The 17,530-nt window shown below is 32.6% G+C and overlaps 1 protein-coding gene across 1 annotated transcript in view; it reads right to left on the bottom strand.

Annotated features, from left to right (window-relative positions):
• Positions 1-17,530, bottom strand: part of LOC149803013 (uncharacterized) — a 124,961-nt gene that overhangs the window by 47,694 nt on the left and 59,737 nt on the right. Inside the window, exons 26-33 of the mRNA XM_089952567.1 lie at positions 15,360-15,518; positions 14,816-14,974; positions 9,306-9,464; positions 8,458-8,616; positions 3,963-4,121; positions 3,378-3,536; positions 2,234-2,392; positions 1,406-1,564 (exon numbers count right to left, since the gene is read on the bottom strand). Of these exons, the coding sequence (XP_089808693.1) occupies positions 1,406-1,564; positions 2,234-2,392; positions 3,378-3,536; positions 3,963-4,121; positions 8,458-8,616; positions 9,306-9,464; positions 14,816-14,974; positions 15,360-15,518 (1,272 nt within the window). The remainder of the gene's footprint in view (positions 1-1,405; positions 1,565-2,233; positions 2,393-3,377; positions 3,537-3,962; positions 4,122-8,457; positions 8,617-9,305; positions 9,465-14,815; positions 14,975-15,359; positions 15,519-17,530) is intronic.

Raw genomic sequence — 17,530 nt, 5'->3', positions numbered from 1 at the left:
TCAAACATAATTCACTAACTAAATGAAAACTGGATCTTGTAGTTAATTTCACAGACACACACATTATTTATATATTGAAACACAAAGACTGCATGTAGTTCTTGCTTCAACTGATTTCATATTTGCATTCTGAAAGAAAACTTTTGGATCTATTTCTTATTCTTTTTGCACATGTAGCTTCCTTAGCTATAAAAGCAAAGGAAAGTTTAGCAATGGCAGAAGGATTGTAGACATTGTTCTTTATTGTACTGACTACTCTTTCTCCATTTTACATTCAGTTGCTTTTTTTGCCATTCATACATTTTTCCAATTTAGGCAGCCAATGAATTTTTTTGTCCAGTTATAAAATCAGTTTTTGTCCAGTTATAAAATCGTTCATTAGTACTCAAAAAAGATAAATGGAACTATTTGTATCTCTGGTTTCCACAAATAATTAAAATATATTTTATTATGTGCAATGTTATGAACAATATTCCCATTAAAAAAATCTGATTTTGTGGTTCCATTTCATAAAGAAGATGTCCAATTATGTTGCAGATCATCTATAGTAGCATCATAGGTCTAAAAACGAAATATAACGTTAGTAGGGCAATAAGTAAAACTTTGTTGAACTCATATGGCTATGACAAAAGATCGTTATTTTTTCCCTCGCTTTTGGTATGTTTTAGCCATATTTTATGGTAATAAAAATCATTTGTGAGAACTGCAATGCCTTTATTCTATAATCATCTCCGTCACCTTTGCTTACATTCTGTTGAGCTGGTATGTTGTTCATTTTCGAAAGCAGTGGTTTAAAGGTTTATCTATGTTAGCAAGTGCAGTGTTAATGGATAGGGAATGTGAAAAATCTTTTTTTAATATAAAATTTAATTGCTCTAATGTTTTCCATTAAAATTGGCCACTGCTATTATTACATCTGCCGCTATAAAATTTTAAAGTTTATAAAAATAATAGCATCAGGAACAACATAAATCATAATGATGAAATGATCCTTATAAAGTATATTGACAGTGAATAGATTTGAGGAAAAAAAGAGAAAAAGATGAAGAAATAAGCTTCAATAGTTTGACACCAGAAATATGGACAAATCCAAACAAAAGAAACTTAATTCTAAAGAACAAATTTTATCACAGAGCACAACTTTTAAATGATAGCATAGAACATAGAGCCTGTTTATATAACATTAAAAATATATACATGTTCCATAAAAAGACATAAAAATTACTTTGAGGTGTGGATAAACATTCCATGATTTAAAATATTAAGGGATTGCAAGATCTGAAACTCATAACATGAACAGTGACTTAAGGGAGAAAATCGGAATCAGCAATGCCCAATATCGAGTATACTAGAAAATATAAAATAGTGGGAAAATAATGTATTTCATGCAATTGATGCTACTCACAAATACATTGCGTTTGAGACACAGATGCAACTTGATTGGTTGAGGTTCCAGTGGGACAGGATAAACAGAACGATTGCTCATTATTTGGCTGGTAGGAACCCAGTGGACAGGGTTGGCAGCTCCCACTTGTGTCTCGATAAAAGCCAGGAGCACACATAGCTGGAATGTAAAAATTTGCAACATTTTAAAATAATTCATAGTCACCAATTTTGAAATAACGTGCATTATGTTTTGAAAATAAGGATTTAACTCCCTTTTATGTTCAGCTCCTATTTCCTTTAGCACACTATCTGGAGAAAATACATATTAAAAAAAGGATAGGTTCATTTCAGATATCTTTGCCTACTTCTAAGGTATGAAAATGTTCAAAATTTTATTTTCAATTCATATTTCAAAGGTAAGTAAATATATTTGTAAAATTGAATTTTTGATCACATTCGACTTTCAAGTGTTAATGCAGAAGAAACATAACCAGCGGGTTACGTACAAGTAATAGATATGTACAATGCAAGGAATTACTAATGTACTAGCAAATAATAATAAATATTCAGGTGAGAGTATATCCTATTCATTCATTCACATATGATTTGTATCATAACACAAATAAATCATGCATTTAGTAGAGGCATTATATTAAATGTAATCATGTACATATTTAAGAATAGATTACACAAAAATTCACAAATCGATTCCTTGTGTTGTTTTATGCAATTAATTGCTTCATTCTGGTGGGGCACTGTATAACCAGGAGAATGTCCCTAACTTTGTGAATGAAATATGTAATAATGGTTGAAAATAAGTACATAAGTACGTAATCTATGTACATACCGACACACTGTGTAGAAGCAGTGGAACCTGTCTGAAGTGTAATCATACCAGACTGGCATGAAATACAATTTGACTGACCAGAGGATGGCTGGAAAGTACCAACTGGACAGGACTGGCAATTTCCCACAGTGTTGATGAAAAAACCCGCCAAGCAAATGGCTATAAGTAGATAAAACAAAGTTAAATTTGCCATATTTCAGAAAAAAGATATTTTTTCCCTTTTTATAAAATCAGAGAAGGCAATAATTTTATCCAGATAATAAACATCAACAGTTTCATGAACATGTTTCTTTGTGTGACCATGTATGTGTGTATCAATGCATTTATGTAGGTATGTAGGTAGATAAGCATTTATGCATGTATATATGTGCTGAGAGATGGGGTGTGGGGAGGGCAAGTTTGGATCACGAGGTGGAGTATGATAGCGATTGACCCCATTTTTAAAAAGTTTACTGGTAACTTTCTACTGTCCAACAATAGCATTCAAATACTGTGAAACAGGCAGTGACATCTTAATGTTACCAATGTGCAATAGGATTTTGCCAGGACTGCTGGTGTCAGACTACTATTACATGTGATATCAGTAAAGTCACTACAATCATTATCATAGTTGTAGTGAGAATCTGAATCAGGCATTAATGCTGAGAAAAAAAATGAGTAAGATAAGACAATGAAGAAGAAGGAAGCTTCCAAGTAGGCACCTGACAAATTAAGAAACACATTTAAAACGACCAAGAGATTCAAGGATGTTGCATCCTTTAGTTTTGTTGTTGTGAAATTTTAATATGGCTGAAAACAATTACAATGTTTGGCATGTGTCATGATTCCCAATCATCCTACAATATATGATAACTGATAAAAACATGGACATTCTATAAACATTACAGAGATATAATTTTTACACGAATGTTTTACATAAATGTTCTATTGTTACAGTATGAAGGGACTGTATGATTCAAAATGCACAATATAAACATTCCTATAACAATTTAAGCAAAATTAAATGTCAGAAATTTCCAACATATAATATAGATAAAGGGTGAAGAGGGCAAACAAGTAGTTTCAAACTAATATGAAGCAATACGGAAATTGGTTTAATTTGTTGGTCTGCTGGACTTTGTCTTCCTGCTTCATTTCTACTCACCAACACATTGTGCTTGAGATGTGGATGCGATTTGGTTGGTTGAGGTTCCACTGGGACATGAAATACAGGAAGACTGCTCAGAATTTGGTTGGTATGTACCACCTGGACATGCTTGACATGTATTATTCGTAGAGCGGAAGAAACCAGGACTACATGTGGCTAGATGCAAAGAAAATTTGCAACATTTTCAAAGTCAGCAGATGTTTTTGAATAAGCTGTCTTAAATAATGAACATCTTTTTATGGGTGTTGATACATGGGGAACAAATGCAGAATACAAGATAAAAATAATGGTTCACTCATATTTTGATCTGTTTATTGACAAATAAATATTGAATAAAAGAGTGCATATTAAATACAAGTACATGTCTATGCAAACTGCATGCTTTTAAGGAAAAGATTCTGCATTAAATATATACTTCGATGCATTTAGAAATTTATAAAGTAATTTGGCAATTTTCTGTGAGAATTTTCTACCAGTTTGTTGGGACATTAGAAAGCAAAAAAATTAATATTGCAAATGAAATATTTAATAATGTTTTATAATTAGGAATGTGCAATAAAATAATTGGAGCGGTCTCTTTACCGACACATTGTGCAGATGAAGTGGAACCAGTCTGAAGTGTGAGTGTACCAGTCTGACATGCAATACAAGATGATTGACCCGAGGATGGTTGGTAAGTTCCAACTGGACAAGCCTGACAATTCCCAATGGTATTGATGAAAAAGCCAGCTGCACAAATGGCTGTCAAAAGATACAATCAATAGAATGTTGCCAGGTTTCATTTAAGGTAAATGTCTATCTTATAATAAAGCACATATACCAATGATTATATCCTAACCATGAACTACAACACATTAGTAGCTTTCATGAGGCCCTTCTCTGCATGGATGGATGGAGACGCATGCATGCATGGATAGGTGGAAGGATGGATGGACAACTTATCCATATAAAAGTTTTGATCTAACTTAAAATCCTGCATCATTGGTGTATGACCTCCTGGTCTGCTCTCACATCTATATTTGCCATGACTCGTGTTAAAGTCTGGACTATTTGACATTTGTCACTGGGGTATCTAAGCTGGGCATTGAAAGTTAATTTGCTGTCAACAATAAGCCCTAAAATGTTGGCCTCCTTGCTTTGTAAGAGTCGTCAAAAAGAGTATTGGGTCATCATTCATTTTATATAATTTGGATAAGTGCATACAAGACATATCTATCTGGATCTAATGGGGATTAATTACATTCAATCTCCTTATCTTTCATGTAAACTGGCAGCATTTTATTGTCCATAAAGTGCATTCACCTACACAGCGAAGTGGAGGATGTCATCTGCCCAATAACCAATGTAAGTCATGAGATTTCTATTAGTAGGATGAGTTCTGTCTTCAAATTATATTCCTTAAGAAATTCATTTATTGATGGTGTTTTTGCTTTTAGTATAAATAGACTATACAACAGATTTATACAAAGGTGATTGGTCCTTGTCAATCGTAGGTTTATTGTTTGTAAGTATGGACATCTTCTGTTGAGAAGAACATGTACCACATTTTCCAGCCTACAAGTCGATGCGGAGTATAAGTCGAATTGACCAATTTTGTACATTTTCCATCCTTCGTCCATACATAAGTCGATTCGGAGTATAAGATGAGGCCAGGTCAATAACTTGGCTTTGTATTTTATACTAGTAACTTCCGGTTGCATGAATATTGATGGTATCGTTGTATGATATTCCATATTACCAGCAATCATGAAATTGCATTACCGATGCTAACATGCTTGTGATTTTACTTCTGAACTGCTATATTTTGTTATCAATTGACACAGCTGAATAAACAGTCCATGCTTGTTTTATTATAATTGAAAGCACATCCATGTTGTAGTTCATTTTATTACCTGTAGTTACGAACGTAACTTATACAAACTTGTCATTTTCTATCGTAAGTTTGAAAGTCACGGACTCCGTTAAATCGAATCGTATATATATATATATATATATATATATATATATATACACACACACATACATACATGTACTATTTTTTAAGTGTTTGTTCTGTTTGGACTTGGATATAATTAACATTTTATTACTAATCTATTCAATGATATACCCCACTATTATCTTTATCGGCGAGTTTGAATACAAAGTAATGGGTATGATCTCTTGTCCTTATAACAAATTTTGTATGGACAATGACTTCAATAAAATGTTGACAGATTTCATTTCCCTAAAAAAAGCCTCATTTCCCTACTGGCAGCCACACTGATTTGACCTATTCTGTCGATTCTTGCCCTCAATCTGGTTTCAATTATAGCCAAAGCGCTAAGCATGTTTAATTACCGTGTAAATAACACTGCATAGCCATGTGGTTGTTGTGACAATGTACATCGTAATTAAAACAAGAATGAATTGTTGATTTAGAGGTGTTTATTGATAATGGAATATAGTAGGCTCGTAATACATGAGGATTATCACAATCGTCAGGTAACTCAAAATACCGTCTTTTTTCTCTTTGCAAAAGCTACAAATAAAAACCGCCCTGAATAAAAGAATGATCTTGTACACGGACAATTTTTTTCATCTCTTACTCTCTCTCTCTCGTGCGCACAAACACAAGCACGCGTGCGCTCACAATATATCTGATTTTAGTTTAGTTTAAACCATATTTGTTTTAATTATGATATCCATTGCAACAAGAGCCACGTGGCTGTGCATGCTATGATTATTCCTTCCAGTTGAAACCAGTCCTGAGTGCAAGATTCAACAGATGAGAACTTTACAAGTTCCAGCTTAAAAGCCGCTGTGTAAGACTTGCGTGATTTGACGGGAGGCATTGTGAGATAAGTTGTATGATTTGTACGGGGATATTTATATGAATGATTATGACTGAAAAGATTGATCAAAATATACCTAACTCATTAAAATGTGCCAGTACTATAGCAATGAAAACAATGCCCATGGCTAAATTCATTATTTACATCTAGAGAAGGGAGTGGGCATCATTTCCTGTTGTACTTAATCCCATTGATATTAAAAACGGGTAGCGTAATTGATGCGGATTAATGATAAAGAACAATGGGGTACCGGCAATATGGTAACTAGTATCGGTAGCTAAAGCCAATATCAAGGTCTAAACAATTGCGGCAACTGGCTTTCATTGTTGTTGGAAACCAAAGACCAATTTATCAACAACCGGTATAATCAAAGAGAGACACCAAATCGTCAGCTTGTTAAGAATGAATATAGGTGAAGTGTTGACATTACAATTTGCTTTAAACTGAATTGTGAAACTAAAAATCATGGATCACTGATGATCTGTGAGTACTGGTAGTCCATCTATATATCTGATTTTAGTGTAGTTTAAACCTAATTTATTTGAGAAACTTTGTCAAATACAATTAGAAACATATGATTTGGGGGATTCAGTAAAATGCATGATCTACATTATTTTATAAATAATCATAGAACGCTCAAGTTAATATGGATTACATCCCTTTGTAGGATCAATTGGATCAATCAAAAAGCTATGCCGGTAATTGCTCACGTGTGTCCAACATTATACTGGAAAATCAAATATTAATGGACCAGTTATTTCATATCTTTTTTTTAGGAACAAACAATATGCTTTGAATTAGTACAGTACACTATAGAGTATAGACCGTAAGTGTGCTATGCGGCCTGGTGAAGTTTTTACCGATACGGTAAATTGTTTTCTTTAATTTTATGTTTTAGAAATAAGAAAAAACACACAGAATGCAAAATAAATAATGACAAAACTTACAAATATAAACGCAGTCATATTAGTTTATGACAATTTATTGACATAGTAATTTAACATGAATTTGTACTTCTATGTGACCTGTTTTCGATTATGCCGATTATAGAGCAATGTCAATAGCATACCAGATACTTTAATCCATATATAAGTCGATGCAATTTCAATGACACAATCCATATATAAGTCGATTCGGAGTATAAGACGAAGACCGAACTTTCAAGTCAAAAAGTATCGACTTATACGCCGGAAAATATGGTATAAAGCTTTGTCTAATTTAATAAGAGCAGTGATATATTGGATGTTGAAATGACATTGGTTTTTGTACAACACAATGAAAGATGTAATACATGGTGTTTTATGTTCATTTGGTCTAACCTGTTATTACATTTGCCACAAGGAAAATAATTAGAAAATATCAAATGTAAATAGAAAAATTAATCCTGAATTGGTTGGATAATGAGGTAATGATGAAATAATCTAAATATAATTTGACAATGAAGAGCACTGAAAAAATACATTTAAAAAAAGCAACAAGAATTTCATACCATAAAATTTGAATAATCCAAGTAAAACAAAACTCTGTGATATAAAAATTCTAGTGGGTAGAATTGTATAAATAGTAGTTGTAAGACTTTCATAATGGCAAATAAATGAAAATATTTGTCAAGTGTTATCACTGCTAGTCATAGAGTAAGTGTATATTACCAAATAAAAGGGTCAGCTACACTGGTGTGTCCTTGGGTAAGGCACTTTTACTCCAACTTACATGACACTAAATAACCTCTTTGTGTTAGTGTGCCATAAACCACCAAAACCAAATCAAGATTTCAAGAAAAGGAAATGAAATAATATTAAAAATTGTATTTCATGCAAATAAGCAACTATGGAAATACTTAAGCATGTATAGAAGAGATGAAAGAGGTTTTTAAAAAAGCTAAATCCTTTGGTGCACTTAAAATTTCAAAATGTTCAGATTGAACTACTTCAAAGAGATGGTATAAAAACTGTCAGATCAAAATGTGGAGATTCTATAAACATTACAAAAAATGGTTTCTTATGTTTTGTACTGTTTGAAATATTTCATAATGTGAGATTTTAAGTGAGTAAAAGATTCAAAACATATAATATAAATATTACTGTATTGATTTAGACTGACTATATTTCAGGAATCTTTAAAAACTAAAATAGTGAACTTGACATGGTGGGGAAACATTGTTTTTGGTATGATAGATAATGCAGAGAAGAAAACACATATATCTGATGTAGTGATCCACTAGTGCTGTCTTTATCAATTTAACTTACCAAAACACTGTGTTTGAGATACGGATGCAACCTGATTAGTTGAGGTTCCATTGGTGCATGGTATGCAAGAGTACTGCTCAGTATTCGGCTGGTAGGTGCCAATTGGGCATACTTGGCAATTACCACTTGTGGTACGGAAGAAACCAGAATTGCATATAGCTATATGGAGAAAATTTAAACCAATTTAAACACTTATTTCTCAGACAAAGATTTTGAAAACAATAAGTTCAAATCAAGGATTGAATTCTCAGGTATTTCATCTTAATATTTTCTTTCATATATTTTCATGTACAAATATAATAACTGAAGTTTTATTTAGAAACTCTCTGATGTCTTCACAGTTAGGACAATATCTTAAATACATTTTCATAAAATACATTTTGTAACAGACCTATCTTTTAATTGTTACTGCTCTGGCAGATAATCTTAATTAGCTTTCAACAACATGTATGTCTAGTATTACATAAATAATTAAAATACACACAGAAAGTAATACAAAACACACAACAAAAATTCCAAACAAAAATCATTATTAAAGTTTGAATTAATTACAATGGTTATTTTATAATAAAGTCTGATTTATGTATTGAGAGGTAAATATTGGCCTCAGAAAAATTACATTAAATTAAAAATTCAGAAATAGATTTTGAAAAATTATCATTCACAGAGCAGTATTAAAGGGCATTTCAAACTGATTATTTTGTTAATTGTGAGACTTTTGTGAATAGTTCTTTCATTTTGTCAAGTTATTCAATAATAAAAATAATATCTCTAAACTCAGTGAATAACAGAAATAAAGTTTGGTAATAAGTAAGCAATATTGTAATCTAAAATAAAAAATTTCTTACCGACACACTGTGTAAAGGAAGTGGAACCAGTCTGAAGTGTAATTGTACCACTCTGGCATGAAATACAATTTGTCTGTCCAGAGAGTGGCTGGTAAGTCCCTATTGGGCAGACCAGGCAGTTTCCTGGGGTACTGGTGAAAAAGCCAGCTGAACAAATAGCTATAAATGGAGACAGTAAAAATTGACCAAATTTGACTTAATGTACACTTATTAACTTTCGAAAACAAAAGAAAAAGTCAGAAAATATTGGTTGATAATAAAATAGAACATATTCAGGAAGAATAAACTGCAACTCACTCAAAAAGACTTGTATTCATAGGGTTCTTCTTTATGTAACTTTGTATGGATCAATTTAATGGGGAGAGATAAGTTGGTTGAGTGTGTGTGTGCATGTGTGAGAGAGAGAGAGAGAGACAGAGACACAGACAGAGAGATAGAGGGGTTAGTTGTTGTTGTTGATGTAGGGTTTAATGCCATTTTTCAGCACATGACAGGCTATACATGGCGGCCAGTATAAATAGTGGAGGAAGAACCCGGGAAATCCCCGGAAAGAACCACTGACCCTCGAGAAGCTACTGGCAAGCTTTCTCACATACCCACATTGGCTGAATCTGAGACTTGAACCCATGCAGACAGAGGTGAGATGGCAGTGATCCGTAACGGAGAGCGCTTTAGACCACTCAGGGCCCCGATAGAGGGGTTAGAAATACTGGGTATGTTTAATATCATTGTATAGAATTGATAGATCTTAACAGGCATCATTGTATAGAATTGATAGGTCTTAATAGGCATCATTGTATAGAATTGATAGGTCTTAATAGTCATCATTGTACAGAATTGATAGGTCTTAATAGTCATCATTGTATAGAATTGATAGATCTTAATAGGCATCATTGTATAGAATTGATAGGTCTTAATAGGCATCATTGTATAGAATTGATAGGTCTTAATAGTCATCATTGTACAGAATTGATAGGTCTTAATAGGCATCATTGTATAGAATTGATAGGTCTTAATAGTCATCATTGTATAGAATTGATAGGTCTTAATAGGCATCATTGTATAGAATTGATAGGTCTTAATAGTCATCATTGTATAGAATTGATAGGTCTTAATAGGCATCATTGTATAGAATTGATAGGTCTTAATAGTCATCATTGTATAGAATTGATAGGTCTTAAAAGGCATCATTGTATAGAATTGATAGGTCTTAAAAGGCATCATTGTATAGAATTGATAGGTCTTAAAAGGCATCATTGTATAGAATTGATAGGTCTTAATATTCATCATTGTACAGAACTAATAGGTCTTAATATCATGATTCTCTCTGTGAAATTTGAGCAGAGCTAACATTATATTTGCCACCATCAGAAGAATCATTAAATGCTTTAAAAATAAAATGGGATAGGAACACTGAAGCAGTTCAAGCATGAGATAAATAGAATTGTGTGCAAAATTCAAATTCCAGTATTCCCTGGTTTTGAACACCATGAGGGTGTTTGTACCTCTTGGGTCGATCTCTCAGGTGACAATGCCCCCATGAAAAATGTTATTTGCGTTATTTGCATTTGTTTTGATTTTTCTCCCCCCCACCAGGTAAGTACTGACAAGGTATATATGGTGATGACCTGTATAAGTTATGATCTCTGTAAGTTTCAACTACAACCCACGCCTAACTTGACTAGAGGGTAAGGATGCATCTATAGACCAGTACTGTTATTTGCATATATAACTTTTAGTTTTATGACCAGTAAGTGTAAATATGGTTATATAGGTAGGAATATCAATGTTTCTTAACTTATTGCTCTGGACCTAAGTCTCTGCAGGTAGTGATAGACCATAGTTTCATGTTATGTGCATCTGTGCATGCATGTGCACACATAAATTTCCTTGTCATCAGACAAGGACTAATTTCCTGGGGCCTAGAATGGAGCATGTGGGGAATTTCAGATGCAGGTGAAAAGTTACATTTAAAAATAACCAGTAAACATACCCGAATGCATGATGCATGGGTATTGGTATGAGATGTGGTGACCCATGGGTCAGTTGCCATATTTTCAAATTTTCAAATTTGTGGACAAATGGATCAGAAGAATATCTGAAATTCATGTAAGATCCATTCTAACACTTAAACCAACCTCCAAGAACAAAAACAAAAATTCAAAAGTGTTCATGCAATCCACCAAATTGCTAACATTATCATAAGTTATACATCACTAGCATCATAGTGATGGAAAAGTTCAAAGATATAACATGTTTGCTGGATTGTACCTAAATACACACAGATATGGCTGTAATCCAAAATTTCAAAACTTGTACATTTTTAAACCATGTAAGTACAAAACAATTCAAATAAAGTATTGACAATAAAAAGCACTGATACAGATAAAAAAGAAGCTTCAAAGACTTTTGTGCCAGAAAATAAGAAAAATCAAAATAAAACAGAGGATCCTGATCCGAAGATTTAAACTGATTTCATCCTATAGTAATAGAAGTAGCAGTAACAGTAATAAACAGGGTTTCAATACACAAACATAAAAGACATTACATAACCTCTAGTTGGATGACACCCAATGAAGAAGAATTATTATAACATCAAACCCTATAAAGACAAATATTTTAAAAAAAAAAGACAATTGAACACTTTGAGAAAGAAGCTATTATAGAGGCCAAATCCTTTTATACTCTAAAAAATGCAGCAATTTTTGTAATGAAGTATCATAGACTGCTAGGATACATAAACTACATGCAATTAAACATGGATGAAGATATAGCTATGCAACAAATGTTACAAACAAATGTAATTCTGTTTCACACTGATAGTTATTAGAATATTTATTCCATGATTTGAATATTAATACACTATAATTGGCATGAATTTGTGTGTAGTAAAATATGATGCATTACCATATATACCATATATACTTACACATAAGTTGAATAATTTAGGAAAAAATAAAGGCCTGGAAGAAAGGGGTCAGCTTATCCGCAACCCAAGGTCTAAACTTGAAATATTTTAAGATTTGTTTGTTGACTACCATAATGGCTGTAAATCTTGGGACACAAAAAAATAATTTTTGTCCATGTCCAAAGGCATATATGCATGTGAAAAAATATATTCTCAGTGTCCCAACACTTACTAAACTGTTATAAACTACAATGATTGCTTTTGTTATTATTGAAATAAAGGTAAATAAAGACTTCATAATTCAAAATAAGTTTACCTGGAAGTCCAGGCTGTACCTTAATCTACAGTACTTACACAGTGGAAATCATGCCAAGCACCACTTTAATCCTTGTTTATTACCAAACAGATCAGATGCATTATTCATTTTTTTGACCAAATCCCATTCTTGCAGATAACACTTCAGTTAGTTGTTATTAGCTGTTTCATTTACATTGATCAACGTGCTCATGAGTTACTCTTTTTCACTGACGTAAGTGATGCTACAAACTGAGGTAATCTTTATGAAAAGATACGCACATTCAGTTGTGCAAGGCATAACCAGCATAAACATTACGTGCTCATTAAAGAATGGTAATAATAAAGGCTAAAATTCTGAATATAGATCAACTAAGATCATCATCAATCTATTTTACTTTTGTGGTTTGCCTGAACAAAATCATAATTTTTCACATAATGGAAAGCTGGATGCTTTGGCATTTCCTTTGTTTATAATTGACGGATTTGTCTTTTTTCTCTGACAGCAATACAGGACAGTTAATCATTAAAACTTTGAACTGGCTTGGGTTAAGGTGGAATTTTGACTGGCAACTATACAAGTATGATTTATAATTGCCTTTCACTCCATAATATTAGCACAATTGCCGTAGTTTTGTAAAATTGGGGTGTAAGGTTGCTTACATCAAAACAAACTACAACTCAGTTTTTACAGTATTAACTTGATTTTCTAAGCATTATTTCTGAAACTTCATTATTGTATTTTGGATTTATCATTCAAGTTTAGTGCAGTGGTGCTCTTGATTCAAATCCATGGGATGTACTTCATTCTGGAGAATGTACTTCATTCAGCACTTTCAAACCGACATTGTACATGAGGTGGATTCATTATGTAAATATGCTCATTGTACATGAGGTGGATTCATTATGTAAATATGCTTATTGTACATGAGGAGGGTTCATTATGTATATATGCTCATTGTACATGAGGTGGATTCATTATGTACATATGCTTATTTGTCTCATTGCGAGCACTGAATCAAACCCTATTGCTTTTCATTGTTGTTATAATGGGATAATATTTTAATGAGTTAGGTATTTACAATTTCAAGGCAAAATAAAAATGCATAAACAAACAATAATTGAGTCAAAAGAAAGAGGTAGTGTTAGAGCAACCAGCGCATGCTCAATTCTTGTCATCGTCTGATCAAATTATACACAATTCTGATTTAGGTAAAAACAATAAGAAAACAGACAAATGAATAAATTTCTTGATTTTTCAAACAAATTTATACCATTTCCAAGTAATAATCATACATGCCAACCCTGAGAGATTTATGCGGCAAAGTTTTGCTAATGTAAGTTTGCCTAAATAAATATATTTAGAACTTACCGTGTGCATCTTGTAATGTCATCTCAGACTTTTAGGTCAGCTTAAAAGTGGGTCATGCACTCTTTGGTGCTTATATCTATTCAGTTTGGGGAGGTCAGCTTATATGCAAATGGGTTTATATGCGAGTATATATAGTAAATAAAATGTATTCAGGTAAAGTTGGTTTATTTTAGTCCTTAGATATTTAAAAATAATGAGTTCGGTTCACCCAGTGCTGTATGAGGTAGGTGCTTGCAGTAAAAGTCCTGATTTGCTCAAGTTCTCTGGCTGTGGATTTTCAACCATAACCAGGGTACTGGTATAGAGTAACTATACTTGTTTTATCACAATACAATGAACTTTGTCAGCATGTGGCTCTCGTTATGGTGACAACCTTCAGCTGCTTTTTTTTTAATGGGGAGTTGTAGGAACTCTGTTGGGTTTTGTGCATCCTGTATACTGCTATTGAGGTGACACTGGCTCGGACAATGGCACTGGTTAATTCACAGTGAGAGACTAAAAATTCCAGACCAACTGGTCAGCAGGAAATAAGAAGGCTCTTGAGGGATAATTCAGCACACTAGGAGGGGTGGGCCATGTGTGGTGGAACCTTGACCATTCGAAGAGTTGTATTACTTGAAATACATTGTCAACTGGACACTACAGGCTACATTATTCTATTACTGAATCATTATTATGTCATTATTATTCAATATTACTACATCAGTGCAATCCAATCCCAACCCAGCTTCACCCTGTTACAAAGGCATTCAAAATGTAGATTGCATAATTGTCTAATGCAAATTAATGAATATAATCAGCAGCAGCACCCACAGCACCATATAGTAGTAATTATGCAAGCAAACCAATTAGCTTCTAGCTAATTCAGAATAAATTAGAAGTAGGCTTGATTTGATTAACTGCTATGGTATATATTCCAAATTAATTTATACCCACCAATGCACTGTGCTTGAGATGTTGATGCGACTTGATTGGTTGTGGTTCCACTGGGACATGAAATACATGAGGACTGCTCCGTATTTGGCTGATAGGTACCAACTGGACAGGATTGGCAGCTGCCACTTGTGTTCCGGAAGAAACCTGAACTACATATAGCTGCATGGAGAAAATGTGTAAGACTTTACTACTTAATTTTTGCATTTGTGAATTTTGAAATCATTTCTTCCAAATATTGCATCCAAATAAAATTAAAAAAACACCCATGTCATGGTTTGTATATTGCTATTCAAACAAATATTCGCCTGAAGAAAATCATTAAATTTAATGTAGATTTTTGAAGGCAACAGATTATGCAGATTAATGATTATAACAGAGCATTTCATTTCATCAATCATTTCATCCTTCGTTTTTTAGAATAATTGTTTCACTAGTTGAATTTTACTGGAAAATCAAAACAATTTCTCAAGACTTAGTGAATAAATTTTTTAATCTTTGATAATAAGAATATAATATTGCAATTCAAGGTATATGAATTCATTACCAACACACTGTCCAGAGGAAGTGGAAGCAATCTGAAGTGTTATTGTACCAGTCTGGCATGAAATACAAGAAGTCTGTCCTGAGGATGGCTGGTATGTTCCTATAGCACAGGCCTGACAATTTCCTACGCTGTTGATGTAAAAACCCGCTGTGCAAATGGCTATTAATAGATAAAATGAAAAGATTTTGCCAGATTTCAGATAAAGTCCATTTGTGATATATATATATATATATACATACATATATATAAAAACACTTTTAAAAATATTTGCATTCATGGCCATCTTCTCTGTGTGATTATGTATGTATGAAATGATCTTGAGGGAAGAAAAAAGAGATATGTTTGTGATTAGGTTTATATGATGCGCTTTGAGGACCAGGATACTGTCTGAATATATTCACACATTCATCTTTAAACTGAATTCGTAGCAGTCCATTATTCATCAACCACTTTGAAGTTAAATACATTCTAAAGGCCATGAATTGCACTCACCAAAACACTATGAAATGGAAGCTGACACCTGGCTAAATAATCAAATAAGGGAGAAATTTGTCAATGAATTTGAGTGCAAATAATAATTATATTTGCAATCATAAAAACTTTAAGAGTTTTCTGAACTGAAACACGAAAATAAGTGTAGAAAGTGTATGAAGTAATGATGAAAGAAAATGAAACCAAACACTACTGAAAAAGAAACGACAAAAATGGAAGAAAGAATTTTCAAGAGTTAGATACTTAAAAAGATGACATATGCAAATAAAAGAAAATAACATGATTGTAGAGAGTAGACTGCATCATATGTGAGTAGTTCTGAGACTTGCAATATGGCAAAATATTTTTTTAAAAATTCACTCAGTAGCTTGTTTGATGACATCCAGTCATTAATTAAGAATGTCTGACCAATTCAAGAATGTAAAACAAAAAAGATAAATAATGCTTTAAAGGAAAATGCACCAACAGTTAACATAAGACACCATGTTATAATGGTTGTTAACCCTTTGCTTCCCGTATAAAAATCTAACCCTCTTACCTGTGTGTCCCATATGTGTTCACCACATCATACCCTTACCTTCCATAAAAAAAAACACCGTAAAGCAATGTCATCTTCAAAAAATTTTATTCTCACATTCCTGGAATAGCCTTAAAATAACCTAATCATTTCCACTGAAAGTCTGCATTTGTTATTAATGCCGGATGACCGTAAGTTATTATTTGTCATCATTTCGTGATAAAAACAACTACTGATGCACAAGTTGTTTTGTTTTAATCACTGCAACTTGTGCTTTGAAACTTTAAACATTAATATGTAAATACCAACATGTATTTAATCAGTGTACTTGGTGACATTAGTTTTGAAAATATTTAACTAAAACTTTTCACTGCGGCATTCGCATTATATTCTTTGTAATATCAGTTAGAAGTCACAAGTGAAACTGACAAGCAGAAACATAATAATGGCAGACATCACATTATCTAGGCAGTACCTGTTCATTACACAGACTGTAGTAATAATTCATTTGGCATATACATTAAGGAATATATAAAATTCATAAGAAACATGACATAAACATTCTGTGATTAAATATTTAGCTATTAAAAAAAATAATAGTCTGAAATATATTACACAATGCGATGTTGGATAAATCAATGTGGTATATAAGGTCATGGTTGTTATTTTATATCACTCATTTTGTAATGATAATAACATAACATAGCCAAGAAAATCATATCTAACAAATAGAAAAAATATTACCAGTAAATACTAATTATTACTACCTATAATTACCACTATTTTTTTAAAACATAATTAAAACATGAATGGTCATATTAAGAAAATCCCTGTTTCTAAAAATAGATGCACCCACATGGCATGCGTGTCGCCATTTTATTCTTGGTCGTAGTGTGATTCAGTTGGATATAGGATTCTATTTCATGCAAGGATGGAATTTAATGATTCATTTCATCGTCGATGAAAAGCTCAGTTACTGTTTTGTCGGAAACAATTCAGCATCAAATTTTTGATGTTATTATATCTTTGGAGCTTGAAATTATTCGTACTTTATGTGTGACTAATATTCTAGATGTTTCAAGTGCAATTCAATGGCCTTCACAGAAACATATTTTATAAAGTTATTCATTCACTTGGCCTGCTTTCCATACATGGCCTTATT

Source organism: Sinohyriopsis cumingii, chromosome 3 (genome assembly GCF_028554795.1).
Source record: "Sinohyriopsis cumingii isolate HCF-2022 chromosome 3, ASM2855479v2, whole genome shotgun sequence".
Taxonomy (NCBI): Eukaryota; Metazoa; Mollusca; class Bivalvia; order Unionida; family Unionidae; genus Sinohyriopsis; species Sinohyriopsis cumingii.
The sequence above is the reverse complement of the archived record's forward strand: the minus strand, read 5'-3'. Positions and strand labels throughout refer to the sequence as shown.